Below are 23,295 nucleotides of genomic sequence, written 5' to 3' on the forward strand. Positions count from 1 at the left end.
ATGAGAACTATCAGAGAGGGTACAAGAAATGATGACCTGACAAACTGGAGAAACATTAAAGGCATGGAAGAGAGTAACCAACAAGAGGCCAAGAAGCCTGACTTGAAGATATCTGATCTCCCTTTTATCTTACCTGTGAGAAGGTTCTATTAATGCATGAGTTCTAATCACAAGTTGTGAAAACAAAACTGAAAGATCTTAGACCTTGGACATCACACCTCCTAATCAGCAAATCCTTTCTCCGCCATTCTAACAGAATCTGAAAAGGCTGTGGCAACACCTTAAACCAACCTGCTCATTTTCAGTGGAGAACTCCACAATCAGTACAAAAGTGAATTGGTACTAGAAGCCAGGCGTCCACATTCTCCAATCTGGCGTACTTGCCAGTATAACAAGCTGTCTTTGGTCCTACTATGGAGTTGAAGTGGGGCAGTCTGATGTGGGATCTGAACCAGATCCACTGGATTTGCATCTAATGCTCTGTCCACTAAAGTGCCACTTTAATATTCTAAACAAAGCATTAACTTGGGGATTACACCCTGGAGAATCAACACCACGGATGATGAAGAGATGACAGCACACACCTCAGGAAGCTGAAGACTACTGCTAAGACATTGGATTACCAAACCTGAGCTCCACAGGAAACAGAAAATTATTTAAGAACAGTCCAAGCCAAACTGTATCCAGCTTTATTAAAGATACTTTTCATAAACAATCATGGTAATTCAGGCAGGACATGGGCTACGATCGGCAACGACAACTTTCCAACTCCCCTCCTCCATGGACTACCAAAAACATAAAGTCACTATAAAACCCAATGAAGAGTCTTTATTTTATACTTTAAACAGGGAAAGTTTAGAGTGAGGGTGGACACTTTCACATTGAGCATATGTTGTTTAACAACTTTTCACGAGCCTACCCTGACTTTGAGAAAATGAAATGAAAACTGTAGAATTCTTAATTGGAAAAGACCCCCAATATGAAAGGAACTTAGGCTCTTTTGGGGAGGCCTCAGCAGGGCCATAATTCAAGTCCAGATCACCTGAAAGACTGGTATCCAACACAATTGATTTGGGGGTGGGGGGAAGGAGGGAAACAGGGGCAGGTCCTGATAGGCCCCTGGGTTTGGAGGAGTCAAGTTGATGCTTATGGCAGACAGGGAAGAAGTACAAATTTTTGAAGTTATCCACTCCTACCCCCACCAGACAGGCTGAGGGTCTCAGTGTTTGTATCTATGTATCTGGTGTGTGTGTGTGTGAGCCTTCTCTTGGTATTCAAGAGAAGTCCTCTCAAAAACAAGGAGGAGAAGAAATCCCCACCCATTTCAACCCAGCTTCTGAGATATTCTATCTGTAACATCTGCCCCATTCCCCCAAAACAACAACAAAGCGTTCTGTGTGCTAACAACATAGCTTAAAAAAAAGTAAAACAAAATTCTGCATTTTTATAAAACTTGATAAAAAATAGTATTTCAAACTGTACAGTCACCAGAAGTACACAGTTATCAAAAATTCACACAATTCACTTGGCATCTCCAGCACCTTCAGCTTTCTGTGCCTGAAAGAAAAAGAAAACGGTTATTAACAGCACAGATGGGTGTGACGGGCAGCCAGGTTCACTGAAGATCTGAGTAAGAGTTCTATCTAGGCACTAACTCACTGCATGTCCCTGGGCAGATCCCTGCCCTTGTCTCACGAGCTGGTCCAACTCTATCACTGAAATTGTTCATTACCTCCTTCACAGGGCTACTGTGAAAAAAGCACTTTGCAAATGATAAAAAGCCCTACATATTTAACTATCTACATGTGAACAACTGACTAATCATGAATCTTGCCTGAAACCTATTTATTCCTTTCAGCATGTTTCTTCTTCCCTCCCATGACCAGATTTTCAATTTTTAGTTAAGAAGCATTGTTAGGTACTTTAAAGAGATTGACTGTTGTTATTTAAAATTCAATTAAGGGTTACTATGTGACCTAGTCAGATTTAGAGCTATCAGGAACCTTCAAGATCTAGTCTACTCCCCCCATTTTAGAGATGAGGAAAACTGAGGCCAAGAAACAGACCGTGTGCCTTGTGAGAGGCTCCACAGGTTGTAATTCCCCTCTCTGGGCCTCAGTTTCCTCATCTGTAAAATGTCGTTAGACTAGATGTTATCTGATGTCCTTTCTGGCTCTTAACATTTTTACCATTTTATGAGTGATGCTTCTGGAGTGGAGGGCAAAAATCTACGAGGTGCATGCAATATTCTCAGCAGTCTTTGGGACAGCTGGCAACACATGGCAGTGAAGGAGCAAATTTCTTATTGCAACTTAAAACGTCAGTTCAGTGAATTCCTGCTTTAAAACGGGCAGAAGGAAAAACTGCATTAACCGGAGGATACAAAATGTTCAGATCCCAATGAGATCATGCTGTTGCCATTAAATGCAATCGATAGTCTCTGAGGTCAGTAACCAGCTAAATGAGTAAGACTTTACCTGGTCTGTTTTGGCATCTCCATTCTCTGCAGGATTGTTCCCATCCTTACCGGAGTCAGCCTTTCCCTTTTTCCCTTTGGGTAACTTCTCTCCCTTCTAGTTAAAAAACAAAGATTTGGGTATCACTCATTCACAATTCACAAAATGTTAGAAAAAACTCACCAGTGATAAGAAGTGAGGACTAGGACGACTTCTACAAAATGCATGCAAATGGAGTCTCCTACTTACTCTTTTGTAATACAGTCTCATTCCACTACAGCATAATAAAGCATATATAGATACACTGTGAGATAACCTGGGCCAAAAGCTCTATTCTTTCCTAGCAGTGACCCTAGATAAGTTGATTAAAGAGGGTAATACCCGGCATGATATAATTGTCAGCCATCATAGTACATTTGTCACTTGCCTCCTTTAGTCTATAAACTCCATCAAAGCAGCTCTGGCCATATTTATCTTTGTTATCTCCCCTAGCACAAAGACCATAAAAGCCCTAAGTGTTGAGTTGAATATATAAACATTCAGATTGCAATATATAATCACAATGATCCTAAACAGCTTAAACATAGATACATAAATGAATCAAATCTAATCAGATAACCCCAGTCAAGGTTTTGTTGACAATTCCGCTTAGGGAAAACTTGAAGACGTCAAGAATACTGTAGACATCTACAAACCTGGCCTTCCTAAGCCTCAAGTTTCAAGGGGAAAAAGTTCCTTCCACTTCTAATATTCCTTGATCTCCTTTCCTCCCTCCCTTCCCCAACAGACCCAACCAATTTACCTTTGCAGGTGCCTTTTTGGGTTTGGGTTCTGGCTTTGGAGGAGCAGGTTTCTAATTTCAAAACGAGAGGAAAAAAAGATCTAAAATTAAACTTGAACTATTGACTATGAACAACAACTCAGAACTACCACGTTCTAGTTTTCATTTGAAACCTCTGGTCTCCCTTGAAATCCCCCAATCAATTCTCCTTTAAAGGCCCAAGGGAAGGGTCTAGTGTTTTGGACAAGTGTGTAATGGCCAGTTTGGACAGACGCTCAAGAGATCCCCATAAAGACAGCACTACCTCAAGCAGTTACTAGTAAGTCACACTTAAGTAAGCTTCACTCAACAGAAAATTAATTTCTTATCTATCCCAGCCTTGCAGAAACATAAAGAGAAAAAGTACTTACAGCAGATAACCGTGCTGATCTCCTCTGTGGCTAGTAAAAAAAAGTGAACAGAATTAAGTAAGTGGTAGGAAAATGAGAAAAACGGCACCAAAGAGCGCCGCGGACAGACCGGCACAAGCAGAAGGCGCTGCTAAGGCTGCCATCGGCTACCTTCGGGAGGAGGAGGAGGAGCCCCTCCAACAGGCCTGGGTTACTAAGTGCGCCGGCCCGGCCCGGCCCTCCCCCCCGCCCCGCCCCGCCCCGGCTCCGGAGGGGACGACACAAACTTACTTCGTCCTTAACCTTGGTCTTGTCTCCCTTAGCATCTCCTTCAGCCTGTAGAAAGAGGACGGGGAAAGGCTATTAGTGGGGGCAGGGGCTCCCCGGGGCCCCGCCGGAGGTCCCGAGCCGCCAGGGTTGGGTGTCTCCGCGAGAGGCAGAAGCAACAGCTGCAGATGGTGCAAATAACCCCCTTCCTCCTCCCCTCCCGCCCCCGCTGAGGGGAGGGGCCCCGGGTGCCCGTTTCCATGGCACCCGTCGAGCGCCGGAGCGCGCGCGCAGAGCGCCTAGCGCCGGGGGAGGGAAGGGGGTGGAAAGAGAGAATAATAAGTCCCCGGCGCGCGCCGGCGTGCGGCTCCGGCGCGGGCCAGGGGGGCGTGGGCGGCCGCCGCTCAGGGCGTCCCACTCCGGCTCCACCACTCGGAGCCTAGAGGCGGGGCGCGGGCACGTGGTGCAGGCCCCGCCTCCACAGAGGGGCGGTTGGCCCCGCCCCTCCCAGCCGCGCGGCGGTTTTTTGGCGGCAGCGCGTCCTTCCCCTTCCCCCGCCCCTCCCGTTCCCCTCCCCGCTCCCCCCTTCTCCCTCCCCCCCATTCCATTTCGCCCCGCGCGCGCTTCGGCTTTCCCGCCCTTCGGGTTTGAATTGCATGCCCGGAGGGGAGGGGGCTCGGCGCGCGGGGTCTCGCGGGCCCTCGAGACCAGCGGGAGGAGGATGACAGGCCCCGAGGTGGAGCAGGATCAACAGCCGCCAACATGGCTCCTCCCGCTGCCGCCGCGGCGGCCCCTCCAATATGGCCCCTGCCGCCCGCAGGCGCCGGAGCCCAGGAGCGAAGAGAGGCCGCGCTCCGCCCGGCCCCGCGGCCTCCCGCCCCGGGCCTGCCCACTCGCCTCCAGCAGCCCAAGGGGAGGCGGCGGCGGCGGTGACGGCTCCGCGCCCGAGCCGGGACCCCGCGCCACGTACCTTTCTCTTGGGCATGGTGGTGACGGTGGAGGGGCGGGAGCAGCGACAGCAGCGGAGTCTGGGTGCGGGTTGCAGCAGCGGCCGGTCCGGGGGTCGCTTCCGTCTCCTCTTCCTCACACTGCTTGGGCTCCGGGGGGGGGGGGGTTTATAAAGTTTTTATAGCGCTGGGAGCCCCGGACCGGTTAGAACCGGATTTCACCTCCCGCCGCCGTTCATTGGCCCAACTGGGGTCACGTGGGCGGGGTTTAAACTCACCTCCTCGGAGGGGATGGGGCGAGATTGGAGTGGGGAGCGCGAGGCGACTGCGCGCGGTGGGGGCGGGGGGGCACTAGGGAGACTAGGGAGGCGCGCGCTAAATACGAGGCGCAAGAGGGGTGGGCTTGGATTCCCGCCTAAGCTTGGTTTTGCAAACTCTCAAGTTCCTTCTACCTTGTGCCGCCGAACTACTTCGTTTTCAAGCAATGCACAAGGCACATTCTGGATTCCCTCCCCCTACCCCCTACCAGGGGGCCCCAAGTGTGGGGGTTGCGAGTCTCCTCCGAAGGCAGCGGTTTGTTGCGCGCAGCTTGGCAGCGCCCAAGCCTCCAGCTAGCGCTGCTCCCTCTGCTTCGCATGCACACAGCACTGAGGCAGGGAACGAACGAAGTGGGGGATACGGCTTGGTGCAGCCCGACGTGCAGCTCTCGGAGCCGCCGCTCCACGGACATCTCCCAGACAACTTACCTGGAGGCTGGTCTTTTCCCCTAGCAGAGAGGGGCTCCGGGCTGGGCGGAACCGTACTATTCGGGTGATGGGGAACCCGGCAAGTAGGCCAGATGGGAGCTGTCCTTTCAGCACCCTCCTTCACGCCCAGTGGCAGCCCCACAAACATCCCCCTACCCCCCCGCCATGGCCCCTCTAGTCACTCTCGTCCTGCAGAGTACAGGACTGAAGGCAAAAAACCTGCCACACTCCGTGAAAAACTACCCCAAGCTGTCCCAATAGGATCATTCTGTGCAGGCACAGCAAAAATGATTGGTAACTTCTTATACTTCCCAGCCCCGGTTTTTTTTTTAAACCTATCCTAAACACCTGCACAAAGAAGAGTTGCAGGGGACCCAAGAGACTAGAGGACAAACAGGGAAACGGGTTGGAAAGGGGCGTTTTCCGTGCTCCCACTGACACTCCACAAAAGGGACACTTGAAATCTGGAGAAGTAGCTGTCACCCTATAAGCAAAGCCTCACATTGCACTAGGTAGCAAACAACTTCTGGAGGTGAGACAGATACTCCTTTTTAATGTATTTGAAGCCCAGGAAACCACAGATTAATAAATAGGGGTAGAGAAGAGTGAGGCTAGATTACAGGCAGGGAGGGCCACTTAAATTAAATACCATCTGACTCCTAAGTTTAGAGTTTGATAAAAGAGATGAGGATGGAGATCATCATTTCCTTGCAACGAAGGTGTAGTCACAACAGTACAAATTCAAACCACCTATGTTTTGCAGCTCCTGCTCCAGCCTGTAACTGTGGTCTCTTTCTCTGAGCTCATTGCTGCATCCCAAGGTGCCCTGGGGTGTAACTCCTCCCTGTTCCACCCCACACACCTTTCCCAGAACCCAAAGACTGATGGCCAATTAAGGATACCAGCTCCATTAATCACCTAGGCCAATCTTGACCGATCTAGGCAGGTCGAGAAACAGGACTGCACTATTCTTCATGTCAGTCAAGCTCATCTAGAGGCCAATTCTGTTCATTGCCTCCAGCCCCTTGTTCTAGCTTAATTGTAGGGCTCCAAATTATAGCATTATAATTCATGGCTCCCTAATTAAAGCTGTCAACAGCCCCATTTTAAAGCTGGGAAATACATAGCACCTGCTCGATGGGAACCCTTAGTGCCAACACTAAGTCTGGGGGGTGGGGGTGGGGAAAGGTAGTGGCTAGTAGCCTTAATATTTCTGGAGGAAATGCCTGATTCCAAAAGTGTCCATGACAGTAAAGATACTTGAAGGCTAAATAACTGGAAAGAAAAGACACCCATTGACAGGCTGATGGGAAATAGTCTGGAAGGAACAAGAGTGTCTGGCATCAGGATGGGATTACAGCCTTACAGCTTTTGCTGCTATCCCAAGCACCTGAAGTACAGGAGCTCAGGCAAGACAGCCCCTTTCAAAGCCTCCAAGGGGCCAAGCTGGTAATCCTCTGAGCAGCTTTGTGGGTCCTGGTAGGGCAAGGAGAGCGAAAGGAAGGACACAGCCCCTGACCCTTCCCTCTGGTTCATACTGTGGAGTCCACCCCACTAAGGTTGAAAGAGAGAACTGCTACCAAGTGGAGCTTTTCCAAGATGGGTCAGACATGAGCTGTGCTTATCAATGAGGCCAAGGGAGGTGGATATCAGAGCCAACAGGGAAGAGGTATCCTTGCTTGCTGGCCTTAATATGTCCAATGGCAGGGGAGTCCCAGCCAAATGGACATACTGGTTCTTCCCAGTTAGCCAAGAGGACCAGCTCTGGCAGGGATGAGAGGCTGGCCTCATGACCCTGCCTGAGAAAAGTGTGTGTGGGCTGAGTCAACAATAGGTAATTGGATTGTCATCACAGGCCTAGTTCCACCATTGGAGGAGCCCAGGTTTTCAGCAGAGCAATCAGGGCTGCCTGACAAGCCAGGAGTGGGGCAAGATCCAACAGTAGCACTCAGGTGGAAATGCTCACGAGGGGAAGATGGCTAGCCTTCCATCTCCTCCTGACCCCGCCCTCCAAACGATCCCCAGCTTTCTGCCGTCAAAGGCAAAGCCAACTAAACCTGCAGTGAGGAAAACAGAGGCACGGGGGTAGTGGGGTGGCGGGCTGTGCTGAGCGCTTTCTGGAGTGAGGAAGTGCTCTACATCCAACCAACCATATATTAAAAAGCCCCATACCAAGGGAAGGGATGATGGTTGTTGGCTACCAGCAGCTCAGGAGGCAACAGGTCTGGAGGAACAGGCTGACTTTAGGACCTGATGCTCACCAAGTTGCCCATGGGTACTAAGATAGCTACAGTGTGCCACAAGGAAGACATTCACTGTCTGTCAGCCCGAACCATCCCCTCTGTGGGGGTTGGACAAAGAGCATCAATTGACAAAGAATCTAGCTGGGCAGAAAGGCCCAATCCTCACTGCACCTGTTCCCAGGATTACAGCAAATCTCATTATCAAAACTCAAGTTGACTCTTCTCAGGAATGCTGGATCAGGCCCTCAGCCAGCGAGCAGGAACACGTAGCGGGACGTCTGCCCTCTCACGCTGATGTCGTGCCCAGCCGTGCCAGCCACTCTTCACGTTTTCGCTCCAGAGCCTGCAGGAAGCCCTGGACACGTTCCTCCCGTCCTGATGATCGTTTGTGCAAGAGAATGAGCCGAAGCTGGCTGTCCCCACTGGGCCCACAGCCTTCCCGGAGCAGCTGCTCTGTCACTGCGGCCTGGTCACTCTCCAGCTGCTGCTTCTTTCGTTCCTCCACATACATCTCTCTGGCCTTCTGCCGGAGATAAGCAGGGGAAAGGGAGCATGGATAAGGTTCAAGCAGGGCAGAGGGATGAATAGGGTGGCTGCCCTGGACAACGAGGGCAAGAGGTAAGAGCCGGTCTTGGACTCAGGGTGACCTGGGAGGTGGTGAAGCAGGAGGAGGATCAGGGGAGATAAGGACAAGTGCTAGGGGCAGCTTGGTGACGCTGGCGAGAATCTCCACGTGCCTACTCACACCCTGGAGGCCATCAGCAGGGAGACCCAACGAGGAAGAAAGGGAAGCCCCATACAGCTCGGGCTGCTGAGGAGCTACCCTGCTTCCCTCCTCCCAATCCCATCTCTGCCTGTTCAGCTCAAACTCATCCTTCAAGCACCACCAGGCAGCAGTGAAACAGCCCTTCAAATAGACAAACCACTTACCACTTGCCTTACAACTAGCTGGAAGAAGGTATGGCGTCATTGCCTTATTTTACAGATGAAGGAAATACGTTCAAGTAGGTTAGATCTGTTCAGGGTCTGTGTCAGCGCCCTGGTTTTTAGGCCTCTGATTTCAAGTCCAGTGTTCTTCTGACATCATACTGCTCTTCTATAAAGCTCCAAGTCCTAGTTCTTTCCTTCTGAATTCCCCTAGAATTATGTTTATACCTCTCTTAGTCTACTTACTGCATTATCTCCCCTACTAAACTACAAAGTCCACTGGGGGAGGGGGGGAAGGGAGGAAATAAGCGTTTATTAAGCACCTACTGTGGACCAGGCACTGTGCTAAGTGCTTTACAATTATCTCATTTGATCCTCTCAACCACTCTGGGAGGTAGGTGCTATAATTATCTTCATGTTACACTGAGGAAACTGAGGTAAACAGAGCTAATTGACTTGCCTGGGGTCACACAGCTAGGTGGTAAGGTCTTCCTGACTCCAAGCCCTGTGCTCTGTGCACAATGGTGCCATCAGCTGCCTCCCAGGGCAATGATCTTCCCTGAACCCTTCATAGGAGAGGCAACACACCTGCAGCCCACAACCCTCCTTAGTTCATTTTAATGTGGTGCCACGTGAATGATTTCTAAGTTAACAGGCGACCAGCAGCGATTCTCCGAGTCTGCCACTGCTGCTGAGCACACTCACGGAACGTCAGAGAAGAGACCCTTAGTCTAGCTCCCTCTTGTGACGAGAGAACACTGAAGCCTGGCTCTCCTGGATTCCAGGTCTGATGTTATTTCCAGTAGCAAGGCCTCACCCTTGAAGGAGGCCAGCTAAGATCTGTTAATCAATGAACTCCTCCAGTATTTACTGTCTATATCACTCATCATGGCTCCCTGCTAGACTGTAAGCTTGTTGAAGGCAGAGACTGTGATTTATTCACCTTTGTCCTCCCTTCAGTGCCTGGCAAGTGCCTAACCTGAGTATGAACACAACACAGAATTTTAAAATGAGATCCTGATGCCCTATTTGTCTATACCACCCACCTCAGCATTCACACATTAAAAAAAAAATAACTAGACTGCACACTAGATTATAAACTCTCCTTGAAGGCAAGGACCATATTAAATTATATTCTTGGTATTGCCCAAAGCCAAGCATTGGGATCTACACATAATAAACTTCTGAGGTAGGGACTGTACTATATTTCTATCTCCCAAATGGCCCCAAATGATGTAGATTTAAAACATACTTTGTGTTACATGGATAAGACTTGGTATTCTCCAAGGTGTGCCTAGGATATCTTTTCCAGGAGCAAAGACTGGGGACTCAGGTCACGGCCTGGCACCAGGGAACAGAAAGGCCTGCTGGGTCAGAACCAAGACCGTACTGCCATCCCCCATTGGGCATTCACTTGCTAATCTGATAGTTACAGCACCTCACTCTGCCAAACCCGACTCACACCGAAAACTAGTTCTGTTAGACCAACTGCCTTCCTTCCCTCCTTTCCTAATCATCTTTCCCCATTCAGAGTGCTTTCCACTTTTACACCCACCATTTCACTTGATTTTGAGGACGCTGTCTATTAGGTGACTTGGTTGAGATCACATAGCTAGCAAGAGTTGAAGCCAGCCGGGATTAGTTCTTCTGAGGCAGCTAGGTGCCAAAACGGATCAAGATCTGAATTTAAGTCGTCCCTCAGACTAGCTATATGACCTCTCTGTTTCCTCATCCCGTGATACGGAGACAAAGAGTACTTCCCTCAGAGGACTGTTCTGAGGATCACGACTCACTATACGCAAAGAGCTTTGCAAACCTTAAAGAGCTGTATAAGCACTAGCTATCATCATCATCATCATCACCACCATTATTTTGAAACAGCCAGCGTTCTGTCACAGAATCACAGATTTATAGCTCAACGAGACCTTGGAGGTTCAACACCTTTGTGCTGATGTGTCCAAGGTCAGGGAGTAAGTAGCAAGTACTAAATAGCAAAGCCAAAATTTAAACCCAGGTCCTCCTACTCCAGATTCATTGCTCTCTCAGCTAACCATGCGGCCAAGAGCTCAGTAAGACCCGCCCTCTGACCCACTAGTCCAAATCCTTGGGCCTTTTCTGCCCCATCTGTCACGCCATTCCAGTAGAACCTAAGTGAACTGAAGGAAGTCTCCCTTCAGGAATTACATCCCCGCTGTCCAGCACACCTGGGCACTTAGACATGCTTGTTGACTGACTGACTGGCTCCATTTATTTACTGATCCATCCATGCCATTTACATAGAATTACAGAATTTTTTAAAGAGTTGGAATGGTCCTTAGAAGTCCACTAGTTTCACTGCCTCATTTTTTAAGAGAAAGAAATGGAAGCCCAGAAAAATTAGGTCATGGACTGGACAAGAGGCCTTTGAGTTAGAAGCTGGTGAACAGAGCTGGACTCAAGAGGACACAAAGGACCCTGCCTAATAGTCTATTGTCATTCAAATTTTTTTGTGGTTAAGGAAATAGCCAAATGGCTCTGCCTCCTTCAGAAAGAACAGGATTCCTAGTCAATCAGGCACATCTTTGACATCAAGGTTTTACCAAGAAGCTCTTAACACAACTTCTGGGCCAACAGGCCTTCCAGGTTATTTCACTCTGAATCACTGTGGCTATTCTCCTGCACCAAACTCATCCCAAAGAAAGGGATGAGCCAACGACCAAGCATTTGCTACCTTCCTTTCCTCCCTCTCAAGCTCCTTGAAGGCAGAGATCAGATCTTGTCTACTTTCCTATCTCACACAGTGCCCAACATAGTGCCCTGCACACAACAGGTGTGTAGTAAATATCTTCTGTGTCATGTTTGCATTTACTGAATGAACTGTATGACCAGCCTTGTGCTGGCCATGGGAGGGAGATGATGCCTATGTGAGCCATGTCATGTCTAAGGTGCAGAAGGTCTTGTTCTATGGATCTGGCCCATAGTCAGATCACGAATTGAGGAGGAAGGGCAGCATAAAAAGGGCACTGAGGAGACTATGCAGGAGCTCAGGCTCCCAGCATGCTCTGGAGCTCCTGGCCACAAGCATCAGAAATGTGAACGATCTATCCCCTCTTGTATTTGGTCTCTGCTCAACTTATCAAAAACTATTTGGCCAGATGGCTTGGTAGTTTCCCCTTCGTAAGATCATTCTTAGAGGCTGAAGACTGAACTCACAAAGCCTCAACCTCTGTTAATGATCCATTATCAATTAATTAACCACAATGGGCTCTGTTCCAAGTCAGCTTATGGCCTACAGGACAATGAACTACTAACCAGTGGGCTTTCCCAGTGTATGTCATTTTTACATCCAATTTTAGGACTGCAGCCTAGTCTTGTACTGAATACTTTTTCAAATGTAAGAGGCAGGGTATAAAATAGAAAGTATATAGAATTATAAGTCAAGAAATCAGGTTCTGATCCTGCTGTGCCACCAACTCACTTGGTGACTTTGGGGAAAAGATGTCCCCTGCCCTCAGCCTGTTTTCTCCTCTAGAAAATGAGGGGAAGGGCAGGAGTGAGTGATGTCTATGATGCCTCCAGATGTGAGCTGCTGGGATTCCATGATATTTCTGGCTGGTTCATCCACAAATTTATAATCCTTGATGAAGAGTTACAAAGATTCCTTCTCCTCCGTGCACAGAAATGAATGTGGCAAGAAGCTGACACAGATCCTGTCTCTGAAGGCTCCTCCCCTTCCCGTCCCGTCCCTCCTCGTGCCCATGGCTGCGCACCTTGTATCTTTCTCACTGCTCACCTAGAGGGCCCCTCCTGTGCACTGAGCTCATGTGACACCTGCCAAAACGGCCTTTCTTGCTTCCCTCCAACTTCTCTGAGGCCTGGCTAATCTCAAAGCCCAGCTTGAGCCCTGCTTTCTCCATGGGGCTCTCCTTGATCAACCAAGCAAGAAGTGACCTTCCTTCAAAATCCTTTTATCACTTCTTTCATTTTATAGATGAAGAAACTGAGGCCCAGATTGGAAAAGTTATTTTTTCCAAGGTTACACAGCCAGTCAGTGGGAGACTTGGGAATAGAACCTAGGTGTCCTGACTCTCTTTTCCACATATAAGCTACACTATTTAAGTGATGCACGAGCAAAAATAGCACCTTATTCTTTTGGATTCAAATATCACAGAGTTCCTCATGTTTTTCAGTATCTCTTTATGAGCACAAGTCATTTCACCAGATTCACAATCATTTCACAACTTATAGGCAGGGAAAATTTGTTGTTTTTTCTTTGTATTGGAGGTAGAGTTGTAGGGAGAATATTAATACTCACAGTCATGAGAACTGGTTTGTTCCTAGCTCTGACAGTAAATGGGTACCTTCTGACAAGTCAGCTAACCTTTGGGCCTCAATTTTCTACTCTATAAAATGGGAAGAGTATGTGATAGGCAGTGCAGGGTAATGGACAGAGGGCTGGCCTTGGAATCAGGAAGACCTGCATTCAAGTCTTGCCTCTCCTACATATTAGTGATATTATCATGGCCAGACTCTAATGTTTCAGAACCAGAGCTGTCAATCTGCCTTGTTAGAGGGAGTTTCCATACCACACATTTCCTACAAGGATAAAATCGTAGGTTTGGACCAAAAAATCCCTAAAAAACCCTTCATATCAATCACAGGGTTGGTGTAATATGAATATATCTGAAACACTAAAATGCTTTACAAATGTGAGTTACTATTGTTGTTGTTCTTACTGTTATGACTGTTTTATCTCCCTCCCTTCAGTAATGGTCATAATGATGTAAAACTTTACACTGGTTTCAGCCACTGCTGTTTCCCAAAGGCATCACAGCGTGATGCACATCACTGTGCTGTATGTGAGGGCCAGGGACAGTTGGGGCACGGCCCACGACCAGGAAATGCTCATAACCTACTCATTAGTTGCTTGCGATCACCCTGAGAAGGGTGCTGGACAGGTAATACTATCCCCATGTTAGAGAGCAGGAAAACTGCTTTAGAGAGGCAAAGTGGCTGCTTTCTGAAGGAAGCCCTTTGATTCCAAGGCCAAGATTCCTGCACTCGACTGCCATATCCACAGGGTGACCATAGCTACACTCAATAAACATCTTAACTAATTAAGCTCACAGGTAACTTTTCTCAGAGTCAATCAACACACCTTTACAAGCCCAAGAACAAAATCATGGCCCTGGAAAGTAGACAGCCAATTCCTCCTCCCTGAACTCAGTCGGGACACTTCAAAACTCTTGTGGCACACACAAAAACCACAGTTCTCTGTCATCCTATCAGGTGAATGTAAGCTGGCCAAAGCTACCAGCAGATGCCAGTCTAGACTACTGCCCTACTGGTCTTAAGGAGGACTGATTTATTTCTAGATTTTGTTTGCTCCTGGAAATCCTGCCAGGTGGTACCAGAGAACCGGCCACAGAGCTGGACTGGCTAACGGATTACAATGCGTGCCAAGCACCTATAGGGTCCTGATCTGGGGGCAGGGCTGGATGGAGAAGAAGATTCAACAGCCAGAATTGTAGCCACAAAGTCCATGTTCCTTATTCAATCAAAAGCAAGGTCCACGGGCCTCCCTTATTCAAAGCCTACCCTGCCTTTTATTTTAGACACAATTCTAATGAGCTAGATTATCTAGTCTTTCCAGCCTACAGCAGATGTGAAGCAGCAAATCAGAAAAGATGTAGATTGGTGCTAGAGGCAGGCAGAGTGACAGCAGGATGACTTTAAGTCATCAAGAAGGGTTGAATTATATACAGTATACTCTGTTTAAGAAGGCAGGGAAGCATGTAATGTATTTTAGAGCAATTTCCATTTAAAAAATAGTTACATTTTAAATGAAAAGATTCAGCTCTTAGAGAGGTAAGCTTTAAGTAGGTGGAAAATTCCCCTACGTGGAACAGTTCATTCCCCTGTGATGTTCAATACATGAGGCATTACTGTACTTCCTTCAAGTCTGAAGGAGATGGTTGTAAAGCACACTGAAGAAGGGCCCCAGGTTCTTAGGCCAAGCAGCATGATGTTTGTCCTGGGCCTATCCCTTCAGTGACAAAGAGTCTGAATTACGTAGAAGCCACTGCATCTGCCCCCTCCCTGGATATTACCAGAGGTACAGCAAACACAACTGCGAGGCCAAGAGACCCTACAGCTTTATTCAAGAGCCACTGACTGCTGATGCTCCGCGTGACTCGGGCCTCATCCACCACCAAACCACTCTGATAATCTCAGGCAACAGAGGGCCGCAGTGCCGACAAGCCCCCTCTGCGGGGACAGACGCCCTCCACCTCTTCCCTTCCCCTGCCTTCTACCCAGTAGACTCTGGGGCTCTTACCTGCAACATGCTGTGGTTCATCTGGAACTGCAAGATGGCTTCGCAGAGGTTCCAGAAGGAGTATTCTGGCCAGAGGATGGGCTGGAACACCAGGCAAGAGTGAGACGTCTAGCAGGGGTGGGCAGAGAAGGGAAGAAGATGAGCACAGCTCAAGCATTCCACCTGTGAGACCTCACTATCCTGCCCTGACAGCCCAGTCCCAGGAGGTGGGACGTGACTAAGGGCAGATGCTGAGAGACTCCGGGGAAAAAGCAAAGCAAAGCAGTGTGGTGGCTGCAGCGCCAGACTGTGAACTGGACAATGAGGCTTGGATACAAATCCCACCTGATATTTACTTGCTTTGTGACTCTGGGCGATTTCAATCCCTTCACCTCTCTACCTTCGTGTTTGATCTGTAAGACGGGGACACTACTACTTATGAGGAAGCTGAGGCAGCTAGATAACACAGTAGGCTAAGAGAGCCAGAAGGTCCTGAGTTCAAATCCCACCTGAGAGACCTACTAGCTGTGTGATCCTGGACAAGTAGTTTAGCTCGTGTCTGCCTCAGTTTCCTGATCTGTAAAACGAGCATAACAACCGTGCCTCCCTTTGGGGGAGGCGACGATCAAAGGCAAGAATGTGTAAAGTGCTTTGCAAACCTTCGAGGGCTGTCGCTGCTGTGCTCTTCCTTAACAGTGCTGCTTGACCGAGGGGCTGCCAAGTTCAGCAGCCAGCATGTGCCTAAAGCCCTCTGTGGGCCTTTGAGTGCTGGGTAAATGCCCTCATTTTTCACGGCTGCTCCAAAGCCAGAAGGATGTGAGAAGTTATCTAGTCCACAATCCCCTCCAGTTTCTTGAGAAGTTTTTCTCCTCAGTGGAAGCCCATTTCATCAGTGGACAGTTTTGTTCTTTCTCAGACTGAGCCACCAATTGACCATGATCCCCACTTGTTGGGCACAGCTCTGCCTCCCCTCTATACAAGGGCTCCTCAAAATCTCTCAAAGACAGTAATCATATATCTTTTTAGTCTCATCTTTAGGTTTAGTCACTTCCTTCGACTATTCCTCATATGGTTTCCAGACTCCACCCCTCAAGTATCCTGCTTTCCCTCTTCTGGACTCTCCCACTTGTTAACCCCACTTAAAAAGTGGCCTGAATACAATAGGCCAGATGTGGTCTGACCAGTACTAAGGACAGTGGGCCTATCATTTCCCATGACTGAATACCTATTTCTATTAAGACAGCTCAAGACTGCATTGGCTTACTACATGGTCTTTTCATCAAAGCTTGTGGTCAGTTAAATTCCCCCCTCCTTTTTCACCTGACCTGCTGAAAAGCAGGCTTCCCCCACAGTTTGTACTTTGTTTTGCAGATAATCTGCTGTTGCCAAGGACCACTCCCTTCAATGCCCAGCTGGACCCCAGCATCTATGTGTATGGGTGGGCAATAGTTCTAAAGTCAAACAGATTTTCACTGACATGAGTGACTAGGGATAAAGTCGAGTTTGCACAGACAAGGTCTACGTCACAGGCTGCGCCCCTCTAGTAATATTTCCAGCGTCATACGGTGAAAACACCACCACGTCTGAGAGTCAGAGAAGCAGGGTTGGAATGCCCTCATCCTATGCTTATTCAAGGAATGCACATCACAAACTCCCTGGGCCTGCTTCCTCATCTCTAAAAGGAGGAGATGGCTTCTAGAGTCCCTTCAGGCTCTACATCCATGATCCTAAGACCACCACGAGGCAGCTTGGATTTTCCTCCTCGTGTCTTTAGCTGTGCTCCCCAACACAACACCGGCAGAGTCATAGGTACATGGGAAGGGAGGAACAGAACTCTCACCAAGTGGATGAAGAGAGAGAAAGATGTCATCAGCTACACAGCCTGAGGCCCCCTTTATCAGACTGTCAAACATGTTGAGCGAAACCCAGTCAAAGGAGAGACTACATTCCATAAGCCTGTCACTTTTCACACATTTTTCCACGGATCCTTGTACTACAGACAATATCACACAGTCTGTTCACTCTTCTTATAAGGAGAGCTCTTCAAATTATCTGAAGAAATCTATCATGTCTCCCTCAAGTTCTCCAGGGGAAAATTCCTTTACTAATTCCTCAGATTCCTTGCCCTTAGTTTCTAGTTGTTAAAGTCGCTCTTAAAGAGGATGCCCAAACTGAGAAGATGTGGTCTGGGTAGACTTAAGTGTGACAATCACTTTCCTTGAGTAGCTCGTGTGTTTCTATCAATGCAGCCTAAGGGAATATTCTTCCTAGTGGCCAGGAGGAAGTAGGAACAATTTTTCTGAGAGGCCCTCTGTTCCTCAATAGGCCCATGTCTCTTCATTCTTAAAAAACCTTCACTTGACCCAACCATTCACATCAGTCTTGGCTAAAGGACAGTCTAGGCTTTTATCTCCCCTTGGCTTTCCCCTTGTTGTTTACACTAGACACATAGACCAAATCTCCTTTAACTTGATTCTAAAACCTTTACAAATTGACCTTTGACTGAAACTATTTTTCTGAAATTGTTGTCTCCAGTTACCAGTGATCTCTTAACTGCCAAATCGAATGGCCTATTCTAGTCCTCTCGCTTCTTGACCTCTCTACAACCTGACTGACCTTGCTGAGCACCCTCTCCTAGACACTCTCTTTTCTCCAGCCATTCATGACACTGCTCCCTCTTGGTTCTTGACCTACCCATCTGCTAGTCTTCAGCTTCCTTTGCTGAATCTTCACCTAAGTCCCCCCCACTAACCGAAGGCTCAGTCCTGGGCCCTCTTCTCTTCTCCGTCTGTGCCGTTTTGCTTGCTCTCACCAGCTACCAGGGAGTTCAGTTATCATGTCTACGTAGTAGCTGACTCCTGAGCTTCATTTCCTGACCTAATCTCACTCCAGAGCTCCTGCAATACTGTCTGCCATTTGTACAACTTGAATTGAATATCTTGTAGGCATCTCAAATTCCACCAGTCCTAAACAGAACTCATTATCTTTTCCTCCAAAGCCTCCCCCCTTCCTTATCACTGTTGAGAATACCACTGTCCTCCCACTCACCCAAGCTGCCATCATGCACTCCTGAATCTCCCTCACTCCATATGTCCAACCTGTGGCCACATCCTGTTTCTACCTTTACATCCTCCTCTGTATGGAAGTCTCTCTACTAACACAGCCACCACCTCTACCTATGCAGGCCCTCATCAACTTTTGCCTGGACTACTGCAATAGCCTTCTAATGATCTCCTTGCCTCAACTCTCTCCCTATTCCTGTTCCTCTTCCATTCGTCTGTCAAAATGATTTTTCTAAAGCACAAGTCTGACCAGGATTCAGCCACCAGGAAGGAATTCAATTAACAAAACTCACTTCTCTGATTCTAACATCCAGAATCATACAGCTTAATAAGTAAACCAGTTGCCACTGGATGTACAAATGATTTTTGCATGTTGTTTATATGGAACAAATGATCTAAGTGTTTGGGGATGAGGACCAGATTACTGAGGGTGGTAGTGGCAGGGGCGGGCAGGAGAGGGGTGTTGGATTATAGGTAGCTAAGACAATAATAGGGCCATTTTAAAAAAAGCTGATGATGTTTTAAATAAATGAATTCCAGACTCAGAGCTGGAAGGATTCTTAGAAGCATTTGAATCCAACCTCTCATCCAGCATCGGAATTCCCCCTCCAGGATCCCTGCATGACAGATGGTCACTCTGTCTTGGCTGGAGCGCAGCTGTCGACAATTGGATTCGGAGGGAAGAGAGCGTTTCTAGCCGTGGCTCTGCCACATGCTACACCTTGGGCTCTGCAGACCTCATTTCCTCATGTATAAAATGAGGCATTTGGCCTCCTATGTGATTTCCAAGGTCTCTTCCAGTTGTAAAACCCATGATCTCTCAACTACGGGAGAGAAAAGTAAAGTGTCCCAGATACTTATGGGCACTGCAGAAGGCAAACTGAAAGCTAAAAGGGCCAAGAGATGGATCCTGAAGTTCAAAGCCCTCCCTTTACAGATGATGTCTTCTTCTGTACTGCTAGCCTGTCGGTCCCATGAGGCCGTGAACCTCCACAGCTGCTGCCTGGGAGTCCCAGTGTGAGGTGGCATAAATAGCACCGGCCCTGGATGCAGTGCACATGGGCTTAAATCCTACCTCTGAGGCTTGCAGCCTGTCACCCCACCCTGGAGACTAAAGAAGGGGTTGGAGTGAGTGGTCTCTGGGGTCCTTTCCTGCTCAAGTCTGGTATCCCTGAGGGGCAGATCCATGTACCTTTTTAAATGTATAAAACCGAAAACTGAACATAATGCACTATATATGGTCTGACCATGGCACAGTATGATGGAATTGTTACCTTCCTAAAGGATTCAAGATGATCTCTCAAGGTTCCCAATTACTGTTGAGACAGTGCTGGTTATGAGAAAGTCTTCCTCTTATCCACCCATATCCTGCTTCCCTGGCTAATATGTGCCCTCATTTGTCAAGAGGGTGATAAGGAGATTAAAAAATCAACACCAGAAAATTGGTTGAAAACCCAGGAGTATTTACCCTAAAAAGTGGGGGTCAGGATAGGGTGGTGGTGCTGGAGAGAGGAACACCTGATTACCTAGCCCTGCTTGAAAGAGTATTAATTTTGTTGAAGAAGGAGGGCTGAGGTTTGCCTTCCTTGACCCCAGAACCAGAACCAAAGGGTGGATGTTAGAGGCATCTTTAGACTCAATATTTAAGGGGGGAAATATCCCAAAAGAGCTTCCTAAAAGCTTCAATAGGCTTCCCCTAGAGGCAGTGAAACGTTGCATCATTAAAGGCCTCTAAAGCAGAGGACAGATGCTCACAAAGCGGTTCATGCCTTGGTCTACATGACCACTAAGGTCTCTTTCAGTGAAGTCTTTGTCCTGACTTTTTCTCCCTTCCATACACTGGGCCTTCAGCTATCAAAAGACTGACTATGGGCCTTTTCTTGCAGCTATTTTTACTTTGGGATTGATATCCTCAGTTCCTACAACGGAGTGTTCGTAAAACTTCAATTGTCTTCAACACGCTCTGACACGTCAATATGGTCTCTCTTGTAAAATCTCGCACCCAGAGCCGAACACAATACTCTGCGTGGGGTCTGACCAGGGAAGAATATGATGAGACCAGCACGTCTCTAAAGCTAAACTTAACATCAGTCTGGTTCCTAACGTCACACGCTCTGAGGGCAGGGTGAGACAGTGGAGAGCCAGTCTGGGGTTAGGAAGAAGCGGCTCCCACCTCTGACATACTGATAGAAGTAGGTCACTTAATCTCCCAGTGTCCTGGGCAACTGAGACTACAAACTGCAGATCAGCTGCCAGGCTGCACTGCTAAAGAGAATTTCCTCAAAAGGAAATCCAGGCTGAAAAAGAGAGATTAAAAAAAAAAAAAGACAATCCAATTTATATTTATGCGACACATCTGTACACATCTGGCTCTTATAAATGCTCTCCAGATTAGGAGTACTAACAAGGAGAGGGGAATGAGACGAAGTCTGTCTTGGTATTTGAGGACTATCTTCTCTACCTCATTACACCAAGGCTCAATCGTTGTACACAGAGATCTGCCTCCAAGAAGTTCACAGACTAAAGGGACGCCTAGGATAGGAACAAGCCAATGGCCATAAAGCACCTTAACTAGGTTATTTCTCCCTGCCAAGCTCAACCCCTCCCTCTATGTGGGCACTTGATCCCAGGTACTCCCATTTTCTCCAGCAGACTGCATCCTCAATCGTGGCCCCCTCAAATGTTCATCCTCTCCCTGCCCACTGGTTCCTTTCCACTGCCTTCAAATAAGCCCCAGTCTCCCCTTCTCTCTCTCTCTCTTTTTTTTTTTGAGGCAATCAGGGCTAAGTGACTTGCCCAGGGTCACACAGCTAGTGAGTATCATGTGTCTGAGGCCAGATTTGAACTTCGGTCCTCCTGACTCCAAGGCTGGAGCTCTATCCACTGCGCCACCTAGCTGTCCTTAAAACTCCCCTTCTCAAGCAAACTCCTCACTGCCTCTACTTGTCTCCTTACTCACTTCCCAGGCCTTTGCAATATGGCTTCCAAATTCATCTCTCAACTGAAATGACTCTCTCAAAATAAATCAGCTGCCATTAACTTCCTATGACGACCAAATCTGAAGGTCTTTTTCCAGGCCTCGTCCTGCTGCGTTTGCCATCCCTGACTATGCTTTCTCCTCCTGCAGACTACCCCTTCTCTGGCATTTTGGGATGCTAGTCTCTCCTGCTTCTCCTCCTGCTTGTCTGACTGAGCCTTCTCATCCTCCTGCGCTAGCCTCTAATGCTCCCTCACTGTGGGAACTTCACAAGAGTCTGTCCTAGGCTTTTTCTTTTCCATCTACTCATCAGCTTCCATTGATCTAACTACCAACTCTATGTAAATGATTCCCAGATCTCTATCTCCAGCTCCAATCCCTCTCCTAATCTTCATCACTGATGTCCTGTCCTACACCGGGCATGCAGGCAGATTTCGGGTGGCCTGTGAAAAATGTAGAGGATGTAAAACAGGTCTGCACAACATACTGCCTGCAGGCCACTTTAGCGGGCTGCATGTTGTGTAGGACTGTCCTACATAATGAATTCCCTACTGGGCACTTCAAGTGGGATGCCCCAGATATGCGCAACATAGCTGAAATAAAACTCATTCTCTTTCCCCCAAACCCTCCCTTTCTTCCTAACTCCTCCTTTCTGTCCAAGGCATCACCATCCTTTCAGTATCCCAGGACTCTTCCCACAAATCCAATCAGTTGCCAAATCTTGCTCTTTGTACTTTCACAACATCCCTTGTATCCAACCCCTTCTCTCCATTCATAGCTACCACCTGACTATAGAGATCCTCATCACCTCAACCAGATTACTGCAACAGCCTCCTGCTCAATCTCCCTGCCTGAAGCTTCTCCTCATCTCCTGTCCATTCCACACACTGACGGCAAAGGGCTTTTCCTTAAGCCCAGATGTGACTATGTGACTCTCCTACTCAACCAGCTTCAGTGGCTTCCTGGAGCTTCTACGATAAAATATGAACCCCTCGACGTAGCTTTTAAGATCCTGACACCATCTGACCTCGACTGACCTTTCCGGTCTTAAGGGACACTACTCACAAGCTTAATAAACTGTTTGAGTCAATTCCCCCAACTGTAAAAGGAGATGTTTGGCTCAACATTCCCAAGAAACAAGCATTGGAGGACACAGGAAAACGTCTGACTCTGGGCAGACTTCCAGATTTTGATCCAGTGATGAGGTTTCACAGGACTAGGTACAGATATTCCTGAAATTGCTCCTACCCAACCTTGGCATTTAACCCCTTATTTATAAAATTTAGCACACACTTTTTCTTTGGTACTTAAGGACTAGGGATTTTTAAAAAAGTATTCCAAAAAGCAATAAATAGCACTTATTTTGAGAAGGACAGTAACAAGTTGAAGTCTATTCAGAGGAAGTGAACCAGGATGATGAGGGAATTCAAAAGTATGCCACATGAGGTTCAGCTAGTGAACGGAAGAGGTCTAGCCTGGAGAAGACGAGCTTGGGAATGGACCTCTCTCTCTCATGCACACAGATGCCTGCTGCCAGCTTCTACATATTAAAGTGCCTACTGAGTGCAGGACTTTGCACTGCACTCTCTGTAAGTGTACGAAGGCCTGTCCTGTGGACAAGGGCTTCAATTTGTTCTGCCTGGCCCTCTATGAGCAGGACTAGTGATAATGGGAAGAAGCAGATGTAGGATGACTTTAAGGAAAACCTTGCGATGATTAAAGTTATTCCAAAGTACAATGAGCCGCCTCAAGAGGCCGTGAGTCGCTCATCACTGGAAGTCTTCAAGCAGGGGCTGTGTGACCTGCTGTTGGAAATGCTGCAGCGGAAGGTTCATGCTTTGGGTCTGGACTGGATCTGGTTACTTGGAAGTCTCTTCTAGCTCCAATTCTGTAACCATCCCAGCTTCTCTCGATGGCTCCCCCAGGTAGGTGGAGAGAGCAGATGAGGTCCTGACAGGAAAAACATTCCCTGGACCGGTTAGCTTCCTCCTTGGTCCTCTCAAGTCCTAGTGGCACAGGACCCTTGGAATGACTGACTCATCTAATCCTTGCTCCCAGGACCTTCCCTGCTGAAGGATACCTACCTGCCAGAGCAAGAAGTCACTCAGCCTCACTTCCCCCGAAGTCCGTATCAGGATGTCCGGATTGGGGGAGTTGTTGGTGTAGAGACACTTATCGAGTAGAGACTCTGACACATCACTGAAT

The 23,295-nt window shown here is 48.0% G+C and overlaps 2 protein-coding genes across 7 annotated transcripts in view; both read right to left on the reverse strand.

Moving 5' to 3' along the window:
• Window positions 1–673: 673 nt before the first annotated feature.
• On the reverse strand, window positions 674–5,071 carry HMGN2 (high mobility group nucleosomal binding domain 2). 2 transcript variants are annotated; one of them, XR_002323805.2, is made up of 7 exons: window positions 4,864–5,071; window positions 3,918–3,962; window positions 3,648–3,677; window positions 3,259–3,309; window positions 2,478–2,573; window positions 2,190–2,336; window positions 674–1,557 (listed from the first exon to the last, which is right to left on the reverse strand). XR_002323805.2 is itself a non-coding variant. In XM_020983202.2 (6 exons), the coding sequence occupies exons 1-6, from the start codon at window positions 4,876–4,878 to the stop codon at window positions 1,522–1,524; spliced, it is 273 nt and encodes a 90-aa protein (XP_020838861.1). In that variant the 5' UTR covers window positions 4,879–5,064; the 3' UTR covers window positions 674–1,521. The 2 variants fall into 2 exon arrangements, 1 of the variants encoding a protein (XP_020838861.1); XM_020983202.2 differs by lacking the exon at window positions 2,190–2,336 and having other exon boundaries at window positions 4,864–5,064.
• A 1,048-nt stretch (window positions 5,072–6,119) lies between these two features.
• The window catches only part of DHDDS (dehydrodolichyl diphosphate synthase subunit), a 35,259-nt gene continuing 18,083 nt past the window's right edge, over window positions 6,120–23,295 (reverse strand). For 4 of the 5 annotated variants that reach the window (XM_020983198.2, XM_078145566.1, XM_020983197.2 and 1 more), the window contains 3 exons: window positions 23,175–23,289; window positions 15,073–15,180; window positions 6,120–8,352 (listed from right to left, as the gene is read on the reverse strand). In XM_020983198.2, coding sequence (XP_020838857.1) covers window positions 8,116–8,352; window positions 15,073–15,180; window positions 23,175–23,289 — 460 coding nt within the window. In that variant the 3' untranslated portion in view covers window positions 6,120–8,115. The remainder of the gene's footprint in view (window positions 8,353–15,072; window positions 15,181–23,174; window positions 23,290–23,295) is intronic. The other variant, XM_078145565.1, reaches the window with a different exon arrangement.

This window comes from Phascolarctos cinereus, unplaced genomic scaffold (genome assembly GCF_003287225.1).
Source record: "Phascolarctos cinereus isolate Bilbo 61053 unplaced genomic scaffold, phaCin_HiC Scaffold_726;HRSCAF=1367, whole genome shotgun sequence".
Lineage (NCBI taxonomy): Eukaryota > Metazoa > Chordata > Mammalia > Diprotodontia > Phascolarctidae > Phascolarctos > Phascolarctos cinereus.

Coding starts and splice junctions, on each gene's coding strand:
- HMGN2 (XM_020983202.2), bottom strand. Junction 3,678..3,917: donor AGACCAAGGTTAAGGACGAA/GTAAGTTTGTGT, acceptor TTTTTTTACTAG/CCACAGAGGAGATCAGCACG. Junction 2,574..3,258: donor CCAAAAAGGCACCTGCAAAG/GTAAATTGGTTG, acceptor TTTTTTAACTAG/AAGGGAGAGAAGTTACCCAA.